This window comes from Marmota marmota, unplaced genomic scaffold, assembly GCF_001458135.2.
Source record: "Marmota marmota marmota unplaced genomic scaffold, marMar, whole genome shotgun sequence".
NCBI classification, from domain to species: domain Eukaryota; kingdom Metazoa; phylum Chordata; class Mammalia; order Rodentia; family Sciuridae; genus Marmota; species Marmota marmota.
Window position 1 is genome coordinate 57,201,475 of NW_026000174.1, and position 13,391 is coordinate 57,214,865.

General features: G+C 36.7%; 1 protein-coding gene and 1 pseudogene across 1 annotated transcript; both read left to right on the plus strand.

The window, feature by feature from the left end:
• The first annotated feature begins 233 nt into the window (after positions 1 to 233).
• Positions 234 to 1,172, plus strand: LOC107134773 (olfactory receptor 4C15-like). Its single transcript, XM_015476809.2, has one exon. It carries the CDS (start codon positions 237 to 239, stop codon positions 1,170 to 1,172), a length of 936 nt encoding a protein of 311 aa, XP_015332295.1. The 5' UTR covers positions 234 to 236.
• A 5,279-nt stretch (positions 1,173 to 6,451) lies between these two features.
• Positions 6,452 to 9,508, plus strand: LOC125612036 (annotated as a pseudogene).
• The last annotated feature ends 3,883 nt before the right edge of the window (positions 9,509 to 13,391 follow it).

Genomic DNA, 13,391 nt, shown 5'->3' on the forward strand with positions numbered 1-13,391 from the left:
CAAACATCATGACTACTGTGTCTTCACCTTAGTTCTGTCTGATCCAAAGCTCCTATTCTTAATAAATGTCTAAATTTGTGTTTGCAATGACAAAAGAAGACTTAAAGACAATAGCGTATTTAGGTGCACTGAAAAAAATTGGTGACCCTAAAACAATAAACTGATATGAAGCAAATCTTTATATAATTGCAAACTTCAATGATAACTATTGCACCTTTGCCCTTTTCTTGGAAATCATGCAAAACCAAAGCTTCATAACTGAATTTGTCCTCCTGGGGCTTTCACATAATCCTAGTATTCAAAAAATAATATTTGTTTTATTTTTGTTGGTCTACATTGCGACTATTGTAGGAAACATGCTGATTGTAGTGACCATCCTCTGTAGCCCTGCACTGCTGGGGTCCCCCATGTACTTCTTCTTAGCATTTCTGTCCTTCCTGGAGGCCTGCTTCTCCTCTGCTATTACACCAAAAATGATTGCAGACTCCCTGTATGAGAGGAAAACCATCTCTTATAATGGATGCATGATTCAACTTTTTGCTGAACATCTATTTGGTGGGGTAGAGATGATTATCCTCATGTCCATGGCCTATGACCGCTATGTGGCCATTTGCAAGCCCTTGCACTACTCTTCCATCATGAACTGGAGGCTCTGTGGCATTCTGGTGGGGGTATCCTGGTCAGGGGGCTTCTTGCATTCCATTACAGTGGTTCTGTTCACTTTCCAGCTGCCCTTTTGTGGCCCTAATGTCATTGATCATTTCATGTGTGACTTATGCCCATTACTGAAGCTGGCCTGCACTGACACTCACATCCTAGGCCTTTTGATGATTGGCACTAGTGGATTTATGTGCATTATAATATTCTGCTTATTGCTGGTCTCCTATGGTGTCATCTTGTTCTCCCTGAGAACACACAGTGCTGAGGGGTGGAGGAAAGCTCTGTCCACCTGTGGATCTCACATTGCTGTTATGGTTTTGTTCTTTGTCCCATGCATATTTATAAATGCCCGGCCTCCTTCTGTCTTTCCCTTTGACAAACTGATGGAAATGTTTTATACCATGTTCACCCCCTTGCTGAATCCTTTAATTTATACTTTCAGAAATAGAGAAGTGAAAAATGCTATAAAGAAAATGTGGAAGAGATTGGTGTTAGTTTCTGGTGAAAAATAAGATATTAGACTCAAAAATAGTATAATGTTCTTGCACAAAATTTATGGGCTGTTCAGTACCTATTAAGATGTAAAACACTTTTACAGAAAACAAACAAACAAACATTTGAGCCATCAAAAGATGATGTTTCAATTTTTATAGCAGGCTAGATCTACTCTGAGTTGGTAAGTCAGTATGTACATTAAAGGCAGTTGATTTTTATGCTTACCTAGAAACTAATAATAGTAAGAAAGAATGGAGAGAAAAATCACTTGTCAGAATGTTTAGTCATTAACTTTATGCTTTCCAGAAACTTGGGTAGGCAAATCAAACACATCTTTGACATAAAGATCCAAAGCTTACTCAAACTATTTCATGAAAAAAAAAATTAAAAAAGACTTATTTAGGAGGGTGAACTCAGTGATTCTGAATCAAAAACAACCTGACTTCAGGGAGAACATAGAGAAGAGCAATAACAGAATATCTGCTGCAGAAGCTGCAGAAGTTCTTCGTCATATGACTCCATCATTGAAGGTGGGTCCATTACCATTTCTATAGAATTGATGTAACCTCATGAATTTCTGGACAGATAAAGCCTGAGTTTGGCCAGTGCTGCCTACTGGGAAATCCTCCTGGATAACAATCAGGCTAAAGAGAAGAGGAGGCAGATTCCAGGGGGGAGTCAGCCATGAGTATCTCCTATTCTAGCACAATCAAAGGGAATTCTTGAGATGCCTCATTACCAGCAAAGGCAGACCAGCTGCAGAGGTGAAAAGTTGATTCCTCCCAGACTCAAAGAAGGAATAAATCTCAAGGCACCAGAAAATAAAAGGAAGTTTCAAAATAATATATCTCAATTTACTTGGTAATTTAAATTTTTTTGTGAGTTTGTACTGCCTATTGATAATAATTCTATTTGAACCATTGCCAATAAAGAGATCTTTCAAATTTAGACACATCTTATTTGTCACTCCCATAGTTAAGGTTGTTTAATATAAGGTTGCCATGTGGCTTCTGGAATAAATGCATGTACAAAAACCATTTCATTCTTCCCATTGAGTATTGTGGGAAAAATTGCTGAATTTTTCTTTCATTTTCTTAATCATTCAGGCCAGGCCCAAAGTGGAAGAGTGCATATAATAGTTGTCTTCCTAAGAATAGATGAGGGAGAACACAGATAAGATTTCATTGTTCTTTTCGGAAAGTCCTCATGGTATTGAGATTTGGTCTAAAACACCATCTGGACAAAGTTTGGGGCCTGCAGCAGATCAGGTGTGTCACAAAGGCTTAGGCATGTCAGTGCCCCTGTGCTTCACTGTTCTCTTTCTTCTCCATTAGCTGTCTGTTCTCATAGCATGTCCTTTCCTTTCACTCAGCTCTCTTCATCAAGTAGTTCATGTATCTCTAGGATCCAGCTTGAGAAATGAGGAACAAATATCACTGGGTCAATTAACTTATGGAACTGTGAATCCAATATTTCAAACATTATTCAGGACAGATTGCATTGACCACTTTAGATTCATATCTGATCCATCATGCACTTGAATACAAACACTTTTTGTCATTTTAACTCCCAAACTCTTATAGTATCCTTAGGTAAGAAGTATAATATTCAGTCAAGAAATACACAAATATCAAAAGACATCTACCAAACATTTTTTATTCTTATAAGTCTGCCTGCCAGAATTTTGCTGAATACTGGCTATACTAGTTCTTTTTCATTCCATTTCAATATTAATTTTTGCCTAGCCATGTTGACATTCATTTCAATGTATTTATCTTTGGATGTAACTGTTGTGTTAGTGACAGTTGGCTCATGTAATTAATTTAGTTAGAAATGCCATTTCAATACAGAATGTGGGAATTAGTGCAATAGGATATTGAAATAAGTTAATGGAGAGCTGGTTTATAATTTAATTGATTCAAGAAGTTTATTTGCTACATCATAAATCAGATAAAAATTACCATTCTACTACAAATCTTGCAATGGTTCTCCCTCCCAGCTCTAGGTTATTTCTGCCATGGATCTCTCTGATCATTGGACTGTGGGTTTTTCCTTCTCTCTTCCCCTGCTATTCTTCCTTTCTTTCTGTTGCTCAAAAAGACATTTTTCCTTTTGATTCTGACTTCTCCCATCTCTCTCTATCCTTTCTGCTTTCCTCAGTATAATATTTTAAACACACATATCCAATGCTGTTCTTTTTGGTGGAGGTCAAGATGGCAGAGTAGAACAAGGTAGCACTCTCAGCTCCTCCATGATGCAAACCTGAATCAACTGGAGAGGAGCTACTCAGCCAGGTGGGTGACTGAGGGGATGCAGTGAGCTTCAGTACTGGACAGTGAGATAGTCAGAGATTCTGGTTATTAGAACAGAGTGAGCAAGGTTTCACTGGCACCAATCCTGTCCTGGCAGACCTGAAGCCAGGCAGGGGAGCCTAGTGACAAAAATGGAAAGAGAAAGAGACACAGAGAACAATATTGGCATAGAAAAATATTTGCAGAACAGAAAGTAAGTCTGAACTTAGCTGACTGGGGAGTTGCATAGCAGGTGGGTCTGTGAGAAGTGCTCTGAGCTTCAGCACTTCAAATGGAAAGCTGCTTTGGGGAGCCATCTTTTGGGGTCATGCCTGAGCTTGTGGCTTTGGGAAATAAAGTCTCTGTATCTTCATTTTCCCTGGAGATTACAGAAAATATTGCTATATGTCACAGCCAGCATCCACCTCGTGGCACAGTATGGTCCTGTTTGAATGCCACTGAAGGAAGATATTATGATTTGGATATGAGATGGTCATACCCAAAGCTCCTATTATTAATGCAACAATGAGAAATGAGTGGATTGTGAGAGTTGAAACAATCAGTCCATCCTAGTTTGAATGACTAGGTGGTAACTGCAGGCAGGTGGGGTAGACCCAGAGGATTTGGGTCACAGTGGGTGTTCCCTGAAAGGCTTGCCATCTTCCCTGTGGTCCTTCTCTGCAGCTCTCTGCTTCCTTGTTGCCATGAGGGGAGTGGCCTTTCTCTGATAGGACCTTGCCATATGATGTGCTGCCTCACTCTAGAGCAATGCCATTGGCCATCTATGGACAGAGACTTTTGAAAATCTCAGCTCCAAATGAACTTTTCCTCCTCTAAGTTGTTCTTGTCAAGTATTTTGGTCACAGTGATATAAAAGGTGCCTAAAACACAAGCTATCTGAGTAATGTGTACACTGAAATGTCTGAGAGCAAAGGCCATCAAAGCCCACCTCACAGTGGGCAGCTGGAAGAGCCTAGGTTACCATGGAGCCAAGATCCTCTATCATCTGGACATATTATGCTTTTCCCTGGGAACTGATGATTATGTGGTGGGGAGAGGGGGGCGGATTTCACAGAGCTGCCATTCATGCTAAGGAGGGAGCTACTGAGCTCACTGAGCTGCTAGAATCACCCCAGTTGTGCCAGAAGTGGGCAGGTTGAGAGCTTTGTGAATGGGCTCTGGAGGCTGAATGTGTCCCAATTTTTGAAGCAAGATGCTGGTCTAGATGTGGTAAAAAATAAACACATAGTTTTCCAGCCCAGTGCTGATCTGGTTGAATTGGTCACCACCTCCACACCCACATCCATTTAAAAGATATGGTATTGTAGCTTGGACATTTGCCACCTGGGATACCTGGTGGGTTCCAGACCAGAAACCCTCAAAGAGATCTCATCATCTTAAATATCTTGGCAAGGAGATGTTTCAGCCTTTGTTGTTTGTTCTTTTGTTTTCATTGTATAGTATTTATGTTGTTTTGCTTTGTTTCCCCTCATTGTTTCTTCACACATTTAAGTGATTTACATATTTCAAAAAAAAAATCATTAATTAGGTATTTTCCATCTTCTCTTTTATCTTATTTCAATTCTCTTTCCTACTCTCCTTTATTTCTTTCTCTCATACTTTGTTCTTTTTTCTTTCTTTCTTCTTATGTTCTTTACTTTTTCTCTATATTTTAATATTAACTTTAGTTGAATTAATACCTAGTTTATTAGTCCCCCTTTCTTTTTTAAAAATCAATTCATGAGATGAAAAATGACACTCTAACTAATATAAATCTTTCCCTAAATATACATTTTAAAAAATAAGAACTTTTTTCTGCCACAGTTTCATAATACCATGTGCTGTCCTATGGACTGGCTGCAGCCTTATTGCAGAACTCAGCTCTGACACTTGGTAAGCACGCTGTATCTTCTTCTACTTCTGCAAGCATACACTATCTTCCAATCCCATGTCAACATTGTCCTATTTCTAATATGATGGGGGAAATGAACACATCCTTAAATAGAAACCCAGGAGAAATTAAAAGAAAAGGGGAAACAAGTATTTAATTATTGGGAATATAATAAATTTATACACACTTGAGCAAGTAAAAAACCACACAAGATTATGTCTTGGCAAATTATGTTATTGGAAAATTTCCAAGTTCTGGGGGGGAACTGAGAAGCAATTCTATAGATTCAGGACTTGTCAGAGAATCCTCTTTAATTGCAGTTGGGAATCAAGGAGGAACCTATTCCTTCCTCATTTTCTTTGTTCCTTTGACCTTGTTGAAGGCAGCACTTGTGATGCTGTGGGAACAATCCCCATCCCCAGTGCCCAGGATGCTCTTTCTCTCTCTCCCTTAGATGTACAAGGAAGATTTGGAAACAACATTCATAGTTTGGCCACCATTGAATAGGCATTTCTCCATGAAGAATAGAAGACAGCTGTTATTAACATTTTTAAGGAACTGATAAGTGAGTTTTATAATTCACAGTTTTGCATGGAGGATTTCAAGTTGTATTGTTGTGATTAAAACTGTGGGTATTGCGGTCAGGGCACTGAGTTTAATGCAGTGCCTAGGACTGTCCAAAACTACATATTTCTGCCAATTACTCGAACTAGACCTGTATTTAGAATTCTATATCAAATTAAAATAGATCAAATAAATTAGAAATAGAACAAGTGTGTATTTTTGAACTTTCTTCCAAAGAAAATTTTTTGTTCTTTCGAAATATATGCTCATTTATCATTTAACCTCTAACATTCTTCTCTCCATCCTGATGTTTTAGATTATGAAGTAGAATTTTGACACTATAAAAAGCATACCATTGTTGGAATATGGTAAATGCATATGCAGGCAGACTTTCATACTTATTGGTAGAGAACATAGTGTTTAGTATTTCTATATTACACACTAACCAGTGCCACAATGAAGGACATTAAATGTAAGAAAGGGTGACCCAAGTCTTAGAGTACAATATTCTGATTTACTGTGTCCTCCTGATTTTCCTTGAGTTCACTGGATGCCAGACAGAGCATCAGATTGCTGCCTAGGAATAGTTCAGGAGAACTGTGGAGAAGTTCTGAACTGCTTACCTGCTGGTTATCAGCCAGTTTCAAGGTGAGGTCTCTCCTATGAAAAGAGACAACTGAAATGACACAGGTTCATGCACGGATTGGGATGGACAAAGATGGAAATAAAGATTCTTTAATTTTTTTCCCAAATTTTATGAATTCAAGTGTGCTAATTCCTCATACTCAGTGTTTTATTGATCATATAATGTGATATTGTAACAGCCTGTTTTACAGTAAACATCATTAAAGTACTGAACACTCAGATATTTCTCCGTTTCCCTATTGTACGTGACCCCATACCATGTTCAATTGTAATGCTCCCTCATCTTCCTTCACTTCCAGAGCACATTTTAAGGATTGAGGTCACTAAGTTAAAATGCAAACATGATTATGATCATAAAATTATTTACTCATATGTTTTCCAAAAGACTTAGATGAGCAAACCAGTTTCACTCATTGCAGTTTTGAGATACAATTTAAATAACATGATTTTAAAAGATAAATTTTGTATGAGTGATTCAATTTCTTTCTCACTTTGTGTAAAATAGAACTGCTTAAAATAATGCTGACATCCATATTTTATATCATCCTTTTGATTTTACTTTGAAAAACATACTAATAATAACTGATTCTTATAGTTTAGGCAACTTGACAAGTATTAGCTGTTTTACAGCTGAAGAGTTGGAAGTATTGTATTTTGTTTAATGACAAGTTCTCTGGGATTATAGTTTTTGATGGCAGACATGAAATGACATTTAATTAATTTATTATAAGTTCAGATTAACAGAAAATTTACCAAAATAGTAATGTTATAATTTTAAATGACCAAAGAAATATTTATTAAAAATATGAAAGAATAGTGGATACATTGCTCTTAATTGAATATATGATGATATTTAATTATGTTTTTATACTCTCTCCTTTTTCTCTTCTAAGATTCAATGCAGGATAACTCATTGCATTCCAGATAATAACCCTTCGAAAGATTTAAAATCACAAACTGTGATCATAAATATTATATTCTTCCTTGTCAATGTTTTAACACTGATTTTGGAAATCCCTTTTTTGATAAAAGTTGGAGTTGTTTTGTTTATAGTTAATGATTTTAAAAAATTTAACTAGTATTGCTCTTAGACCACCCTGTAAGAAGGAAGTGAAAATATAATATGTATTTAATTATTAGTTTAACATGGGGTCCTGTCTTTCTTTAAGACTATGCTTGATTTGGTTTTCTTTGTACAATGAGTCTTTGAAAACAGGAATGAATTCATGTGGGTTGAGAACAAAATAAAGCATGTAGGGTCTCTAAAAAATATCATGTGCTTAAAAACATATTTGTCACTGCATCTAAAAATATGATACATTTTTATATACATTTGAAGATGTGTAACACACCTATCAGCCTTAGTCATGGTGAGGCAGGAATTAGGAGTAAGCATGCTGTCATTTCTGTCTTGATCAGGGGCTGTGGCAGCTTGTTTTCCCAGACATTCCCTTCCCCTGTGCTATTGACTACATGAGCATGCCTACCTCTAGAGTCTAATCACATCCTCACAGGAGTCCTATTAATAGACATTCTAACTAAACCCAGATATAGAAATTTGACCTGATGCATACAGAATTTTAAGAATTTTAAGTAGATTTTTTAAATCCTATACAATTAGATAAATATTGATAAGAGTTTACAACTGGCTTAAATATTCTAAAAGCCATTATTTTAAATATCAATAATAAGCTTTTGGGTCTCAAATTCTATCAAAGTCTTAAATGCCATGCTAAGTATGCCTGTATTGTTATAATCAAATTTCATGCTTTCCAATAAGATTTGCAAAAAATTAGAGATCATCTGATGGGTTTTTGGCATAACAATTATAACTGCTTAAACCTCATGGGGATACATCAAAGCACCCAGACAGGATACTTAAAAAAGCAGGACCAATCTCATGGGCTTTGCTTCTCTAGCTGGTTGAATACTTTGTAGATTAATTGGCTCCCATCCTAAAAACATGTTGAAACACCCTACATGGTATGTTATTGAAATGATAAGTTTTCTACTAATAGTTTTTATATCATAGTAATAGATCATGACGCCCTTGGATCAAGGATCCAGTGCCTTGAAGTTATAACCCCTATCTGAATTTATAAATTAAGACAGGGGAGATGTCATGAGCATGTGACTATTGTAGGTAACATGCTGATTGTAGTGACCATCCTCTGCAGCCCTGAACTGCTGGGCCCCCCCCATGTACTTCTTTTTGGCATTCCTGTCCTTCCTGAAGGCCTATTTCTCCTCTGTTATCACACCAAAGATGGTTGTGGGTTTCCTGTATGAGAGGAAATCCATCTCTTATAAAGAATGTATGAAGCAAGTATTTGCCGAGCACTCTTTGCTAACGTAGAGGTGATTATCCCCACAGCCATGGCCTATAAAGCTATGTGGCTATTTGCAAGCCCTTGTGCTAATCTTCCATCATTAACTGGAGGCTCTGTGGCATTCTGATGGGGGTGGTCTGGACAGGGGGCTTCTTGCATTCTATTATGCAGATTCTCATTACATTCTAGCTGCCATTTTGTGGGCCTAATGTCATTGATCATTTCATAGGTGACCTGTACCCATTACTGGAGCTGGCCTGCACTGACACTCGTGTCCTAGGCCTTCTGGTGATCACCAACAGTGGGCTAATCTGCATCATCAACTTCTCCTTGTTGCTGGTCTCCTATGGCGTCATCTTGTTCTCCCTGAGAACACACAGTGCTGAGGGGTGGAGGAAAGCTCTGTCCACCTGTGGATCTCACATTACTGTTGTGGTTTTGTTATTTGTCCCTTGTATATGTATACATGCAAGACCTCCTTCTGCCTTCCCCTTTGACAAAATGGTGACAATATTTCACACCGTCCTGACTCCCGTGCTCAATCCTTTGATTTATACTTTGAGGAATAAGGAAGTGAAAATGCCATGAGGAAAGTGTGGAAGAGACTAGTGATGGTTTCCAATAAAAAATAAAACATTAGAGTTTACCAAAAAGGGTAAAAAATAAAGAAATTAATGTGGTATTAGACCAAAAATTTTATGCAACGCTTATTGTCTATGAAGTAAAAAAGCAATTCTACAAAAATGGCAATACCCATTGGGTCAGAGATATTTTTACTTTCACAGCAGATATCTACTCTGAGTTGGTAATTAAAAATCCCAATAGGTAAATTAAGAAGAATTCAATTTTATCTGCATATTGACTCTAATAATTAATAAAAGAATAGATAGAAAAATTATCTGTTAGATTGTTGGCCATTAATTGTGTAATTCCAAGAAAATATGTGGAGGATAGACAAAAATGTTAAATATTCAGGAAACACAGTGTATTTTAAATTAAAAATTATTACTGTTTATTATTATTACTACTTTTTGCAGTGCTGTTGAACAAACCCAGGGTCCCATAAACTCTAGTCAAGCACTCTGCTGATGAACTATGACCCCAGTAAACACAGGGAATCTTTTTTCCCCCTTGACACTTTTTTCTTTTGTTCAATAGGTTTGTTTTACTTATGTATAATGTGAAGATTCTTTTTGACATAATTAAAAAAGCACAGAATATATTTTTTTTTCTATTTCTTTCTCCAGCATTGCTCCTTTCTCTCCTCTCTGCCCTCCACATGTTCCTTTCATTCTACTGATCTTTATGCTATTTACTTTTAGTTATTTTTGTTTTCAAATTAGGGTCTTTTGGATGTACATGGTGGTGAGATTCACTGTGGCATATTTATACATCTACATAAGAAAATTATGTCAGATTCATTCCTCTGTTATTCCCTTATATCATCATTTCTCCCTTTCTCTCAGTCCCCTTCATCTAATTCGTGGGTCTTTCTTCTATTTTAATGGAATCCCTCACTGTTATCCCTTTCTCTTTCTCTATATTTTTTTTTCTCTGTTATTTTGTACTAGTTTCTGCATATTTAAGAAAACATTCAACCCTTGGTTTTCTGTGTCTGATTTATTTTACTTAGCAAGACAGTCTAGTCTCTAGATTCTCAGTTGAGTTCTACCAGACCATCAATGAAGAACTTACACCAATACATCTCAACTTATTCCATGAAATAGAAAAAGAGGGAACACTTCCAAACTCATTCTATGAAGATAGTATCACCCTGATACCAAAACCATACAAACACACTTCAAGGAAAGAGAACTTCAGACCAATATTCCTGATGAACATAGATTGCAAAATTCTCAATAACATACTGGCAAACCACATACAAAAACGTAGTAAAAAGATAGTGCACCATGTTCAAGTAGGGTTCATCCCAGGGATAGAAGGTTGGTTCAACATATGGAAATCAGTAAATGTAATTCACCACTTCAATAGAAATAAACAGAAGAATCACACAAATATCTTAATAGATGCAGAAAAAGCATTTTGAAAAAAAAAAACTGGCATCCATTCATGCTCAAAACATTAGAGAAACTAGGGATAGTAGGAGCGCTCTTCACTATGTAAATTGTATCTATGTTAAACCCAAGGCCAACATAATTCTACACGGAGAAAAATTGAAAGCATTCCCTCTAAGAACTGGAACAAGACAGGGATGCCCTCTTTCACCACTTCTATTTAACATTGTTCTTGAACCTGAGCCAAAACAATTAGAACAAGGAAATAAAAGGGATACAAATAGGAAAATAAGAGCTCCATCTGTAGAGAGAAGTGACTGAGATTGGAGGTCTGTGATGGCCTTGTGACTGTGGCGTGCCTGGTGCTTGGGAACATTTCTATGCAAGGGTACAGGATGCCTAGCTGTTATGGTAAAGCCCTGCCTGAGGAGGCTCTGTGCAAGAGTTTTATCAGCTTCAACACTGATCTCAGGCACATAGCTCCCAAGGATAGAGGAATTCTCATGCTAGACAACTGCAGTGCTTCACCAACTCTGCTTACTCCTGAGCCTGCCCACTTAATAGTAATTTTAAACAATGGACCTCCTTGAGTGCTACACAAAGCTCCTAAAATTGAACATTGCAACTGTGGAACAGCTAGTTATGTAACTTTCCTGAGTACAAAGATGTTTCTAGTTTCTAGTTCTGTAACTTTCTAGTTCTGTAACTTTCCAGAGTACAAAGAATAATGCTTGCATAGTCTTTAACCTGATAATGAGACATATATAAATAAAGATTGCTGATATAACTCTTTGGATCTGCTTCTCCATCAAACAACAACATTCTACCCAATCACAACTTTATCTTGTATGTGTGTGTGTGAGTCTTTATCTTATAATCCCTCATTGCCCCTCACTGATGGAGTTTGGCCATCTGGTCATGGCATCCATCTATCCCTATTTGCTGATGACATGATTATATATGTGGAATACCCCAAAATACTCCACCAGAAAGCTTCTAGAATTCATAAACAAATTCAGTGAAGTACCAGGATATAATAGTAACACCAATAAATTAATTATGAAATACAATAAATATAGGAATACATTAATGATTAATCAATTGAAAGAGAAATTAAGAAAGCTTCTCCATTCACAATAGCCTCAAAACAGAAACAAAAACAAAGCCCTTTGAAATCAATGTAACAAAAGAGGTGACAGACCTCTACAATAAAAACTAAAGATAACCTAATAAAGAAATTGAAGTCCTTAGATGATGGAAAAATTGACCATGTTCTTGGATAGGCAAAATTAACTTTGTCAAAATGGCCACACTGCCAAGCACTCTACAGATTTAGTGTAATTCCTAATAAAATTCCAATGGTGTTCTTTTCTTCATAGAAATAGAGAAAGCAGTCATGAAATTCATTTGGAAAATAAGATGCCCAAAATAGCCAAAGCAATGCTAGAAAAGTGATGCAGGAGGCATCAATGTTTATAGTAGCTGATTCACAATAGCAAAGCTATGGAACCAACATAATTGCCCTTCAAGAGATGAATGGATGAAGAAATGTGGAACATATATACAATGGAATATCACTCATCCATAAAAAGAATGAAATTATGTCATTTGCTGGTAAATGGATGGAATTGGATTCTATCATGCTAAGTAAGATAAGCCACTCCCCTCAAATCAAAAGCTGAAGGTTCTCTCTGATACATAGATGAAAACACAATAAGTAAGGTGGAGGGAAGAATAGAAGTTCATTGGATTAGACAAAAGTGGAAAACAAGATAGATGGAAATAGAAAAGACAGTAGAATGAATCAGGCATGACTTTCCTGTGTTCATATATGAACATGTGATCAGCGAAACATCATGTACAACCACAAGAATGGGATCCTAAATTAGAATAACATATACTCCATTATGTGTAAGTCAAAATACACTACTTTCAGGTATATCTAAAAATAACAAATAAAAAAAAAGAAAATAAAAGAACCAGTATAGGATTAAAAGTACACCACAGAGGATTAAACAAACAAAAAACCCTGAGTCAGATGTGGTGGCTACAAACAAAAAACCCTGAGCCAGATGTGGCAGCTTATGCCTGTAATCCTTGCAAAGCTGAGCCAGGAGGATCATGGTTCAAAACCAACCTCAGCAATTTAGTGAGGTCCTTTTTGAAAATAAAAAGTTTTAAAGGACTGGGAATATGGCTCAGTGGTTAAGTGCCCCTTGGTTCAATTTTTTATACCAAAAACATATATGAAAATATGTATGAAAAATATATATTAAGAATTTTGGTGGATGTCTTTCATTTCCTCAAGATATAGCAAAATCCAATTAATGAAAGATTTTGAAGCAATAATGAAGAAGGATATACTTACAATATTACATGATTCCATCAACACACACACATGCACACTCACTTAATAGTGGAAATTTATTAGCAAGGCCTCTTTGACAGGGGTAATTTTCAAGGGGACAATGACCAGAGTCTCTATGAAGGGGGGGGGGGG